Source organism: Gobius niger (assembly GCF_951799975.1).
Source record: "Gobius niger genome assembly, chromosome: 6".
Lineage (NCBI taxonomy): Eukaryota > Metazoa > Chordata > Actinopteri > Gobiiformes > Gobiidae > Gobius > Gobius niger.
Window position 1 is genome coordinate 19,937,539 of NC_136857.1, and position 13,288 is coordinate 19,950,826.

Consider the following 13,288-nt stretch of genomic DNA (forward strand, 5'->3'; position numbering starts at 1 on the left):
AGCAGCAAGAACGCGCGTGTTTAATGATAACCGCAAAGACGGATGGACGGGCCTCGCGCGCGGCTTCCTGTCTGTCTCAGCGTCTTCCCTGACACTCGCATATTTCTTTGGGGTTGTGTTGCAGATCCGGCAGGTACATTCGGGCATCTTTGTTTGATGTCCTTGTTAACATGGCGGCTCTGATTTCCCCACAGAGATCATTAAAGTTTCATCTTTATCTCCAGCATGCAGGCACACACGCTGAAGGAGATCCACAGACGAGATGAGTAATCCGCCCATGTTTGGCCCATTGCTGTAAATACAATCTTATATTCGACGCAGACTTGAAAGGAACCTGTGCTTCTGTGATTTGATCAAGGAAAATGTGGAAGTCGATCAGGCGAAGGTTCATTTCCATAGATAATGGCTTTCATCTGCATTCTCTATTGTTTGCAGCTTATGTAGACCATAAGATTACTGCATATTTGATAAATGCCAGCGCGGCAATGATTTTTTTTTTAGCAGAAGTACTGAAATCTTCACCTTCATTCTGATGAGGTGACAGTAGCTCAGGCAGCAGAGAGGTCGTCTTTTAAGGATGGTGTTTATATGAATTTGTTCTTACTCAAACTGGTATGTGCAAATGTTGTGTACATTAGCAAGACACTTTGCCTGCCTAAGTATGAATGTGTTATGTGAGTGAGTGATTTGTCATTGGGTTGATGATTAAGAAAGTTTTTTTTGTAACTATTAGTGAAAGAGATCACATACTAGTTTTGGTTAATGGTGCAACATGAAACACAGATAAACTATTTCTGTGTTTTCCGGACTATAAGTCACACTTTTTTCATAGTTCGGCTGGGTGTAGTGACTTATACTCAGGTGCGACTTATATATCAAAATATATAACTTCATGTTTGTTATTTTCACTTACTGTACCACTGGAAAATTTTAAAAAGGTAAAGTTTGGAGTGAGCCAGACTCTTGTGAGGAACTGGCGAAAAGCAGAGGATACTCTTACTGTGATGAAGAAAACAACAAAAGCTAATCGCAGGCTTAACGCTAGATGGCCACAGCTAGAGGAAGGAGTTCACAAATGGGTGATTGAAAAACGTGATGCCGGAAGAGGCTCGTCAACGGTACAGTTATGCCTGCATGCCCAGGTAGTAGCCAAGGCTGCTGCGACTTATACTCCAGAGCGACTTATATTCTGGAAAATACAGTATATGTTTTTTTAAAACACAAAACTACCACTTGACTAATTGACTTGAATAGGCTAAAGTACTGTTCTCTTTCTCGAAATGGTGGTAATCGTAATCCAATTATTTGCATTTCCATGTGAAACCAATATACTTTGTGATCCAAATTCTGACCAGTGACCCTCTTTTCATTACTAATGAATGCCATAGTGCAGTGGTTCTGAAGTAATGAAGAAGAAAAAAACATACCGTTATATAAGTCACTCCAGAGTATAAGTCGCAACAGCCTTGGCAACTGGGCATGGAGGCATAACTGCACCGTTGACAAGCCTATACCGGCATGACGTTGTTCAAGCACCCATTTGTGAACTCGTTCCTCTAGCTCCAGCTTTCAGCCCGCGGTTGGCTTTTTTTGTTTTCTTCATTGCAGTAAGAATAACCTCTGCTTATTTTTTTTATTTTTTTATTTTTTTCCGTACAGGAGTAACAGATACTGGTACACATACCGAGAGTGCCCTCTAGCGGCTATCAGTGTGAAAAAAAAAAAAAAAAGAGTCACATCTGAGTATAAGTCGCACCCCCAGCCAAACGATGAAAAAAAAGTGCGACCTATAGTCCGATAGATAATCTTGGATGTATATTTGTTTACATGAGTTGAAGGATGAACTCCTATAGCAGTCCAAGGCTGTACCTCCAGAGCTGCACTCATAATCACTCTGGGCGTGATCTACCTTTTGGTCTGCCATGTCCACTGTAAGAGCCGTGCAAAGGGGAGAGATTTTTTCGTTTTACCGTAAGTGTGTATTTTCTGTGTTTTGCAGGTGACGAGGGTGCCGGTGGAGAGCTGTGAGCAGTACACGTCCTGTGGAGAGTGTCTGGGATCAGGAGACCCTCACTGCGGTTGGTGTGTGCTCCATAATGTGTAAGTGTCAAGTGCTGTTACTACTTACTGTATCTAATCTATGTTGAAGGGGAAGTAAGGGCACACTAAGCTAAGGGCAGAAGTCAAACTGGATTACATCACATGCCTTGTCCTTTGTAAATGTCATTGTTCAATAAAGATATGAATCAAAACATTGAGATGTAGCCTTTTTTTACCCCTCCAATTTGAGTTTTGTTTTTGGCTAGTTTGCATGGAAACATTACTTTTCAAAAAGTTCAAAAAAGTTTCAAATTGATATATAGTTTTCCCTCTACAGTTAGAAACATATGTCTGCAGCTACTGTGCTTATTAGAAAGGGATCAAAATGTTGGCGTCTACTTTATTTTGAAATGTGCAAATATGAACCATAATAATCCAACTTTCCCACAGGTATTAAGATGTTCTTTTGCCCATGTGTTTGTGGTTTGAGCAAATTATCAAAACCAACCCAATGCTGCTTATTGTATGCAATAATAATAATTATAATGTGTAATTGTGATATTTTACATTTTTTAAAGCCCCCAATTCTTCCATTAATTATATATATCTCGGCCAGGGTGTTAGTTGCAGATATGTGTGAAATTCCTAATACTGTAGAAAAAGCTGAGAAAGGTTTGAGTTCATCTTCTCCTCCCACTCTCCCACTTTGAAACTGCAGTGCTGGGATGTCGACATCTTTATTTTATAGGCATTAGGCTAATTAAAGATACATGCATGTTAATGAGAGCAGCTGTTCAGGGTCTATGCCAGACTTAGACTCAAATACTTATAATTCTCATAAAAGGGAATCTGCTAACAAGGGCAAAAAATTCACACTCTTAAACTCTGCTGTAAAAATGAAATTGGCTATGAACCAACTGGATCTGCATACTCTGCTTTTGAGTAAGCTTTTAAGCTATTAATAGAATGAAACAAATAATAATCCCTGAATAGTTCCAAATCCATACATTTTCCATTTACAAACAAAGGGTTTATTTCCTTATAGTACTTTGTACATGTTACTGTTTCTTTTAGGAGCAGATCCCCCAAAATATTGATGCAAACAACTGGGAATCCCCCAAGTACTTGTATTGTCACCTGTAGTCTATTCACACAACAAACCATTCAAAATATTATGTAATAATGTGTAATTCACAAATGTTTGCTTACTTTTCATCTTGGGACCCCCAGCTCAGTGCCAGGTGACTCCACAAGGGGGCCTGACCCCCATTTTGGGAATCCCCACATTAACTGCTAAAAGATACATTAAAAATATGTGGAACAAAAATCAAGGATTCAGAACAATCAGATTGACATTCTTCAATTTGATGAGGCAATAATCTCAGATGTAGTGCAGTGAACAAAGTAGCTTTATGCCTAATGCACTGAAAGTTAGAGAAAATCTACAGATCAGTCTACTATCCCACTCTATTAAATCCGTGGCTTACAGTTTGCTGTTCTCCATCCTAATTCAATCTATAAAATCCTTGACCTGAAGCGAGGTTGTCTAAGTTCACATACACCAACCCTCCATTGATGGATTTTTTTTTTCTTCTCCTTTGTGCCTGTTGTAAAGATGTTCGAGGAAGGACCGCTGTGAGAGAGCAGAGGAACCGCAGAGGTTTACCACCCGAGCAGAGCAGTGTGTGCGCCTGTCGGTCCAACCACACAACATCTCTGTCACCATGGCAGAAGTGCAGGTAAGAGGGGTTCAATAAACGACCTTGATACTCAGCCTAGTGAAATAACACAGTCATTATTTTTCTCATCAACACTAAAATGAAATGTATTTGAAACTCATGCTGCTTTTCCAGTTGCTCTGAAAAGTTGGATGAAGTCCATAACAATTTCCATGTCTAGCTGTGTAATCAGGATGAAACTTTAGGAGGGGTGTTATGCACAAAACTACCTGCATCTAGAAGCAACAGGAAAAATACATTGATTCGTAGGTGTTGGATTCTGGTCATCGTGGTCATACCTTACCGTACTTCCAGAGAGAAACCAAACCATTTCACTTCTATTGAATTTGGACTATCACTTTGGATTAAAAGACCCATTTTTATATACAAAAAATATTGGAGGTTGTTAAAGAAGAACTAAGTGACTTGTTTACCTTAATAAATCCTTTCCATAGTTCCTCTGGGGGTAGTACAAGTTAATGGGATGATTCGGGGGTCTTCCATCTCCCCCGGTGTCTCTGGCCAGAAAACCACAATTGCAACTTTGCTGCCTACGGGTCGAAGGCCCCAATACACACTAATAGAATCACGAAGAAGAAGCTAACAGGCTAACGGGCAAAGCTAACTGCGGGCTAGCGTCACTTAAACAGTATTTACAGCCAAGTTTGAGTGAAAAAAATATCTCCATTGTGTAATTCGATGTACAATGTCCCTCTCTCTCTCTCTCTCTCTCTCTCTCTCTCTCTCTCTCTCCCTCTCTCTCCATCTCTCTCTCTCTCTCTCTTTTCTGTCAGCATAGAATTTACTCTCACAGACAATTAATGAGTTAAAAAACCAACATGCTACGACACCTGCAGTGGCGCTTATGGCCTCTAGGGGCTTGAGTTACTTAGTACTGCTTTAGAGATTAGAAGGCTTTTTCACGACGATGTAGAGTGCCCGGGTACTATCAACAAAACCAGGGGAACTTCGGGGTTTTTGATCGCTCATAACATGCCGCAGACGAAATACATACAGCCCCTTGAAGTATATCGTTTCAGCCCTTTGATCTCACCCAAAGTGGTTTTACAAAATGTAGCCTATACTGCGCTTGTTTCTTTTTCCCCATGTTCTGATCTGTAATGCACCTCTTTTCCAGCTGATTCTCCAAACCCAAAACGTGCCAAGCCTCTCTGCCGGAGTCAACTGCTCGTTCGAGGACTACGTGGAGACCGAGGGACGTATCTACGGCGGCCGCGTCTTCTGCCTCTCCCCTGCGACGAAATACGTGGCTCCCATCACGCGGGACCAAGGTACAAACCAGCCCAATTCCTAACATTTACCGCAGCGCTGACATTTCAAAAGTCTAAAGTTTACTTTCCGGATTCAGCTTGTTTTTCATTTGTAGTTTTGCGGATCATCAGTTTGGTTTGGAAACAGATAATTTATGCTCGATTCGTCTCATTCGGTGAACTGTGTAAATGTCTCTGTGAGTATGCGGAGCGGCGATGCAGAAAGGACCATACATAGAGTTTGCTATTGATTCTAAAGGCAATTCAATACAGAAGCAAAATGTCAGCCGCGAAGAATGGATGCGTTTAAATTGGTCCGCTAACATTTACACATCTGCTGCACTTTTGATCATCAATAGTCAGGAGACAATTGTAGTGTTATGTTTTGTTGTTGCCTTCAATTCGACATCTAGAAGGATGGGATAAAATCAATTAGATGAGTATTCTGATGCTTTTTCTGATAGTCGGCTTAAAAAAAACTTGACGTATGAGCTAATTAAGTTGAATTGCGTGATTTATTCCAGGTGACCAGCGCATCATAAAGCTCTACCTGAAGTCCAAAGAAACTGGGAAGAAGTTTGCCAGCGTGGACTTTGTCTTCTACAACTGCAGCGTGCACCAATCGTGAGTCCACAATTAACCGACATTAATGTATTCCTATTACAATGTGTTCATCGCTGCCGCATGATATTCCATTCCCGCACGGTAGAAAGAGCCAATCAATAACAGAGCCTGTGGTCCTTACCCAGAGCAATGGTGCTAAAATATTGGCTCGCACATAATGGAAAATGCAAAGGAACATTCTTGTGACCTCGGCTAATTCATTATTCAATGTATTTAAGCTTTTTACAAATCAATTAGTTAATTAAATCGGGAGCAATGAGCGTCCTAGTGGTGAGTGAAATACTAAATCGATTGCTAAGCATGCAGGACGCGGAAGAGCGGCCAAGCCTGGGAGACTCAAACACATCCATCATGTTCCCGGAGAAATGAATTATCCCTGATTTAACTAACACTGATATGAATCCACTTTTCAACTCCAAGACTGCGCGGGTTATTATCTGGCTCTGTTTGCATGTGCAGAAAAGCAAAAACATGTTACCTTTTGTTCTTTTTTTAGATTTCTTCAAAATAGTAATTGACATGTCATAATGTTGTTTCCCCATGAAAAAAGAGCACACCGGATGTTGTGTTGGTAATTGAGCATATTCACCTTTGTAAGCCCAGACCTCTTCACTGGAGTGAGCATTGCTTCTAGCCTGTATACTATAGGTAACATGCTTCATTTGTCATTTTACAATTGTAAAACATAATTGTGTCGATCAGATGGACGGCTAGACCCGACCAGAGTGACTTTTTCCCCTCAAAAAAAGAGAAAGGGGAAAATAAACACATTTATTTTGTACTATGTATGTTTTAGCCTCTGAATAAGAAAGTAGATTTAAAAAAAGTATATCTAGAATTTCACAGTCTCTATGGTTATGGCAGAAGGGTGAAAACTAGTCAATGTGTAAAAATAGCTTTAAGAGGAAGAATGTTTTTCTACACATTTTTTTTCCAACACAGTTTTCTTGTCCGCTCGCCACTATACACATCTACTTTCAGGATGGACTGATGAACAAAGGAGGTCCTCTATCAGACCCCGTTAAAGCGCAGAACACAGCACATAATCAGTATTCATCACATGACTTTACACTGTCCATCCAGAGGCTGTCCTACAATCTTTGAGCAGATTTTAATCAATAGTCTCAGTCCAGATTTAGCAGTGACAGAGAGACAGTTGACAGCAGAGCAAAACATAGTAATACAAACCAAAACCCTGAAAAGGGTACCATGATGACCTGAGAATAATGCTGAAACATCTCTCCACTTCATTCACTTGTTAAAGAAAGAATCAACTTCTAATTGAAATCGCAGAACTGTTCCTGTAAAGTGTGATTTTCTTCTCTCCCTGTTGCAAACAACCAAATACTGTATATGAATATAGTGTGGGGTGCACAAAGACCTGCATTACTTGTAAATCGAAGCATATATTTATCATACAGTAAATTCCACATCTGACAACAACGGTGTGGCACAGTTCCAAAATGCCAGGATGATCTTGTCCGCCGTGTACCACCTGAGTGGTGCAGTAAACAGAATAGATCATGTAGAAGCAGCTTGTGAGACAGGCCTGATAATGAATGAAGAATGTGCCTCTAATTGAGCCGCCGTGTTAAATAAAGGTTAAGTGAAAATAAATACATGCGCTCGGCTAAATGAGTGTTGGCTGGTGCTGTGTAGGACCCACTGTTCCCCTCTGTCCACCTGGCACACACTCCACCGCCATTTATCTGGCCATAACGGGTGCTAGTGCTCTGTTTAATAATACATTATACAATGTACAATATTAACTTTTAGAACTGTACATTGTGCATAATATATAAACTTGATGAATGCAACCAGAGTGCCCTTGCACACATTTTGGTAAATCGTGTTTATTTGGGAGGCTGCATGTTAATGAACACACGTAACACACGTAAACATGCCATCTGTTGTCCCTCACTCTCATTCACCCTATTGTACAGAGGCAACCGGAGCAGGTACACAGAGAATATGCAAACTCCATACAGAAAGGCCTTACCTGGTGCACTCACACTTGTCCATCCAAACAGTGTGAGCGCAATCAGACCATGCTCAGGTCCAGCTCGGTTCTGGTCTTTTGCACAGTTGGAGGAGGCGGGCTACAGCGCTCATGTAGCTTATGTGTAAGCAGGGATAAGCAGCTGTCATAGGAGTGGCTGCATTTGTCACAGTAAAACAGTGAGAAAAGGCTGTATTTACGGCTTGTGTCAGTGCCGCTGTGCAGCGTTTAGAACTTCATCCTGATGAACGGAGAGAGCGATCAGCGGCGGGACAATGAAGCCTCGTTTCCTCATCATGTAATGCTTGATCCAAAACCCTTCACAACCCTTCACACGAACAAACTCTCAAATACTTCTCAACATAAGCATTAAGCTATACAGTTTGCTCACTACTGCATAGAGATGCCATATCCAAACATACAATTCGCTTTGAAGTTTGCAGCTAAAAATTAAATTATATGAAATAATAATCAAATAAAACCTCGCACTGATGACTGCAGTCCTTTTATGTCTGGATCAGAAACATTATGAGCTTGAACAAAGCCGGACTGGAGTGCACTTGTACCTCTCTTGTTCCCTTTCATCTTTCCATGTCCCCTACTCTCCTCCTCCTCCCAAGCTCCCTACCTCCTCACCCTGCCTCCTCTCCCCTCGTTCATCAGGCCGTTTATTGCCTCTGCAGTGCTCTTGGCCGCGCATAGATCTGCATAGTAATAGGCGCTTAATTAGCTGCCGCCGTAGCCCTGTGCCGTGATGGTCCTTAGCGCAGAGAGCTCACCTGGTCCACTCCTCTGGCCCGCAGGCGCACTTCAATGGCATGGATTCATTTTGTCAGAGTGCACGCCGACTTCTGTTTCTCCCTCTCCAGAGCTCAAAGGATGTGTTAGATTAGAAGGCCGGCATTAGCTTTTACCGTGGCGAGCTCGTATCAAACATGCATAACCGGAAAAAGTACATGCTGTCCCTATTCATCATGTATTTAACCTTTATTTGCCTTAGCCACATTCAACTCTTTCAGTAGATTGTGATGAAACACTTTAATTTGTTTTACTTTTTATTTAAAAGTAGACTTCAATTATTTTCCTTACTTGTGTTGTCGCTTCTGTTTTTAGTTTGCTGTGTACTTAGAGCCTTCAGTGTTTTGGCCTCTGTGTCAGGTCGGCTTCCGTCTCTCTTCCACACCGCTGTTTTAAGACTGTGATATTGTCCGCTCTGGCCTCTCTGGACTCGTCAGGGCAGTAAAACTAAAGCACAGTTATTACTAGCACCGCTGCAACATAAACCTCCATATTACAAAGTACATACCGCTCTCCTTTGTCGTCCCCTCTCGCCTCCGTGTCTCTGACCTCGCTGGTGGGGAACTGTAGCCTTTTGCACCGCTCAACTCATATTAGCACACAAGTCTAAAGCGGCGCCGGAACAACATCCAAGCTATAGGATCCAGGGGAGGAAAAGTTTGCGCTGTAGCCTCCGCGTCGGTGTTTGATAAGCCACCGAATAATGATGCATTTGGGTTCTTTCTGACGCAAGTGGCCACATGGCGTCGAGTGCCTAAGAGCTCGTTTGGCTTACGGGACCTCTTGCACCCAGTTGCTGCCAAGCGCGTTCAGAAATGTTCTTTTATTTCATTTTCAGCCACAGCGCCTGAGAGTGTGGTGGGTGAGTGTACATTTGGTGGTTGGTTGAAGAGCTTGTTAGCACAGTATTGCAGCCATGTTGCTATCTGTAAGCCCAAGGGCGGTTACAGAAGTGGTCCAAGCTCACCACCGCCATCGAGTGTGGGGGTGAATGTATAAATGTGTACTAATGCAAAAGTGGAATGCAGTGAATGTTAATAAGTCGTGAACAGTATGAACCGTGTCATTGTGGTGTTGTCTGATTGGGAGGAACTACGGCTAAAAATGTTCATAGGATTGCAGAAGAACGTACATATTAATGAGCTGGGATTATATTTTTGAATTTGCTCTGTAACTGGGGGAGTACGTGGTGCAGTCTCTATGAGTTTAATGCGTCCCTTGACAAAGAGTGGAGTGTGAGGAGAGATGGAAAGTAATGTAAAATCGTTAGCCACATAGCATAACTGCCTAAGTCATTTTGTATTGTTAAAATGGAAATAAGAGAAAAACAATGTGTTTCCTAAAAAATGTCTTTTTACATGTTTTCCAAAATCAAAACAAAAATGAGTTAGGCAATTATGCTATGTGGCGAAATTATACATTTCTAACCTACTCCACATCATTGTGTGACCGAATAAATATGGGTTAATTCTCAAACCTTGATAACTAAAGACTGCTGAAGATGCTTTACTATGTAATATTGTGCAGGCAATTCATTTATTTTTCCTTTGTCCTGATGGAGCCTGCTACACACTCTCATAGTACTGCTTCAATCGGAAAATCAAATCCTTCACCTTTTTTTCCCTCCACCTCTCATCTTACCACTTATATTAGCACACTCCACCATCAGATGAACAACCTGCAGGCTACAGCCCCCAAAGGCAAGGCAAAACTATACAGTAGCAGGTGCACTTTTATAACGCAGATCACACAGCAGACAGACGGCGCAGACTTGGCACTGCAAACACCCCGACGGCTATTTACATACACTGCTACCATATTCAGAATTAGCATTAAAAAGAGCTGGGAAAAGTTTAATTGCGTGAGGCGCTGGGATGATGGGGAATGGATTATAATTGAACCCTAGCAGTGTAGAGGTGAGTGAGTGAACCCCCTCCCACCAGCCCCACGCGCCTCAGAACTACAATGACCATTACAATATGAAAGGGCTTCAATCAAAGCACTGAAAAGAAACACTCAAGGGACGTAGCTGCCCACACACTGTCAAGAAGGACTCTAGATAATCCACACTCATTCCATGTCCATGGTTACTGCCGACAAAAGTTTCAACAAGGTGAAGTGGTCTACAAGTTAACAAGTGACACCCTGACCCACACAGTATGGCTGTTATATTGTAGTGTTTTTTTTAATTTTTTATCTGGATGAAGAAAAGCATTGCCTGCTTCAAAGGCCCAATGCTTAAATCTGTAAAAACTCATTCCTAACTTTTGTAAAGCATGTGTAGCATCCCTATTCTTCACAGGGTTGAGGTTTTAAGCACATTTTCACAGTGGGAAGTGTTACTGTCATTTAAATAACAATAGCTAGTCTGTCGTCAAGATCTGCTAAAACTTTTACTTTATATACTTCATATTTAGATGCACCGCACACACATTTTCACATAACTTTATTATGCAGTGCCCTGAAGAACAAGACAAATTTCATTTGACAGTTTGGAAAAACAAAATCTTTAAAACAATCAAAATACACAAAGCTCTTCCGATCTGAAAGAACTAGTGAACAAAGTATGGAGATGAATATGAAGACAATTTATATGGAGATAAATAAACTAAAATCTTGGAATTATCTGCTTTATTATTATTATTCCCTTGTTATTTTTAAACAGTAGGTTTGTTGACCAAATGCCTTCGTAAAACCGGACAAGACAACAAATTAAAAAACAAACTAAAAAACATGCCGTTTCTGTTGGGCCAATGAACCCAGGGCCATGTTATTTCAATTACTTGGATACAGTAGGATCCAGAGATGGACTGTTTTATTGGGCAATTTTCCGCTTGACTGGTTGTAACAGTTGACCAGCAGATGCATTTAATTCAATGGTGGTCACATTTATAGCCATTTACCTCGATGGAATCTCCCCAATGAAACCCAATAGGCCTTTGAAGGCAGAAATTGGACGCGTTGTGATAACTTCCACCTGCGGATGAAATTATGACTGTAAGAAAATGTGGCTTAAACAAACTTTAATTCAAAAAATATTCCTAATGAACTTTTATTAAAGCGAGGGTTGATATTTACACACTGGATCCTCTTCGAGACAATATAGCCAGTCCCCTAAAGAGAAAACGCACTTAGCCGAGGTGCGGTGTAACTTAATGATGTGGTATGCATATCTCTGTTATTGCTCGCAGGTTTATTGGATGGAACACAAAGGTGGCTATTAATAGAGAGGCCCAGGCACCTTTTATATCTCCTAAGACAGAACATCTCCAACAGCCAACTTGAGTCCGGTGTTAATAGCAGCACTAAAACACCGTCGGCTATGAACACATTTATCAGGAATTACTCCAGGCGCCCTTTAGGTGAACCACAATCAGACTCCTCAAAGAGAAGCCGGAACTGGAATTATTATGAGGAGTGTAACGTCTCAGATTCGTACCATAACGCAGTGGGACATTTACTATTGCAGACTTCATTGTCTGTGATAAGTTGCTACTACATGGTTAAGAGTGGAGCAAGGAAGAAGACGGTAATAATGTAAGTAGTAATAAGAGAGTGATAGAGGTTTACTTTGGTTTTGGTTATTATTATTTTAATTTAGTGAAAGGGATTTGTTAAATTTGCCAGATCTGTATACTGTATAACATTAAGTCCCTTTTGCTGACCCCTGTCTGTTTTTGGTAATAGAGTCTAATGCAGTGGTCCCCAACTAAATCAGCTCGAGGTCCGCAAACTTGAATTTTGTAACTCTCGACATATGCCCAGGGTCCGGACATGTGCAATCATTGCTCTTAAAGGAACAGGCCACCGTATTTCTATACTGAGATATGTTCTTACCTGAGCTTAGACGAGTTGATACATACCTGTCTGGTCTTTGTGAGCGCCCGTGGAAGAGCGTGGTCGCCTCCAACTTCACCCCCATTTGGAGCTATAGGAATATGCTGGGAGATACCAAACGCTAACAACATCTTTGGTCGTTTTGCATGACTGAGGGCACACACAAAGACCAGACAGGTACGCATCAACTTGTCTAAGCTCAGGTAAGGACATATCTCAGTATGGAAAAACGGTGGCCTGTTTGTTTCAAAAAGGTAAAACACAAGCACAGGTTGACTATTTACAGAGCTGATCAATGAGTCAATAATTTTGCCATTTTATTTCAATGCTATTTATATTGTTTGAATAATTGTTGATCCAGCCTTAGATATTAAGTATATTGAGAGCAGGAAAGGCTCTGGGGTCCGGATTATAGCCTCTTGTGGTCTGGATCTGGACCCAGGTCCGCCAGTTGGGGACCCCTGGTGTAATGCGTTTAATGCAGACATCAGGGCAAGCAATTGTGCATGATTCAGGGATAGTCATGGGAGAAAAAAAAAACATGGTTGGATCAATTCAGCAATCTTGAACATATTGAATGAAAAGAAAGAAATGGCCTGAGAGAATTTAGTCTTGTAAACAAATTAATTGGACTACAAAACGTTCTGTAAAAAAAACAGCTATTTGTGAGCTCTGGCAAGCTGCCTCGGTCAACCACATGCTTCCTTGAAATAGACCCCTTTTTGAGATGATACATTCTGCTTTCTGTGATAACGTACGTCTGTTCACAACTACACACGCTGACCGAAACCGCTCATTTACCAAAACAGTAAAGCTCTCTTCTTCTTGTAGCCTGCCCATGCATAACTTTGTTCCATCGATCGCCCGTGTTCTGAAACAAAAGCCAGGGGAAGATGAAAAGCCGCTTGACCCCAGCGGTGGTGCTGCGTGTGGTTAAGTAGCAGGGGATTTTATTGACCACATTGCAGCAGTCACTTACCCCGGGCCGCGCATTGACGTCT

The 13,288-nt window shown here is 41.5% G+C and overlaps 1 protein-coding gene and 1 long non-coding RNA gene across 3 annotated transcripts in view; one reads left to right on the top strand and one right to left on the bottom strand.

Annotated features, from left to right (window-relative positions):
* The window catches only part of LOC306963912, a 393,872-nt gene that overhangs the window by 182,816 nt on the left and 197,768 nt on the right, over nucleotides 1-13,288 (bottom strand). The gene's annotated exons all lie outside the window — the stretch shown is intronic.
* plxna1a (plexin A1a) overlaps nucleotides 1-13,288 on the top strand; it is a 308,362-nt gene that overhangs the window by 160,218 nt on the left and 134,856 nt on the right. For both annotated transcript variants that reach the window (XM_079557533.1, XM_079557534.1), the window contains exons 5-8: nucleotides 2,000-2,100; nucleotides 3,656-3,779; nucleotides 4,897-5,050; nucleotides 5,554-5,653. In XM_079557533.1, coding sequence (XP_079413659.1) covers nucleotides 2,000-2,100; nucleotides 3,656-3,779; nucleotides 4,897-5,050; nucleotides 5,554-5,653 — 479 coding nt within the window. The remainder of the gene's footprint in view (nucleotides 1-1,999; nucleotides 2,101-3,655; nucleotides 3,780-4,896; nucleotides 5,051-5,553; nucleotides 5,654-13,288) is intronic.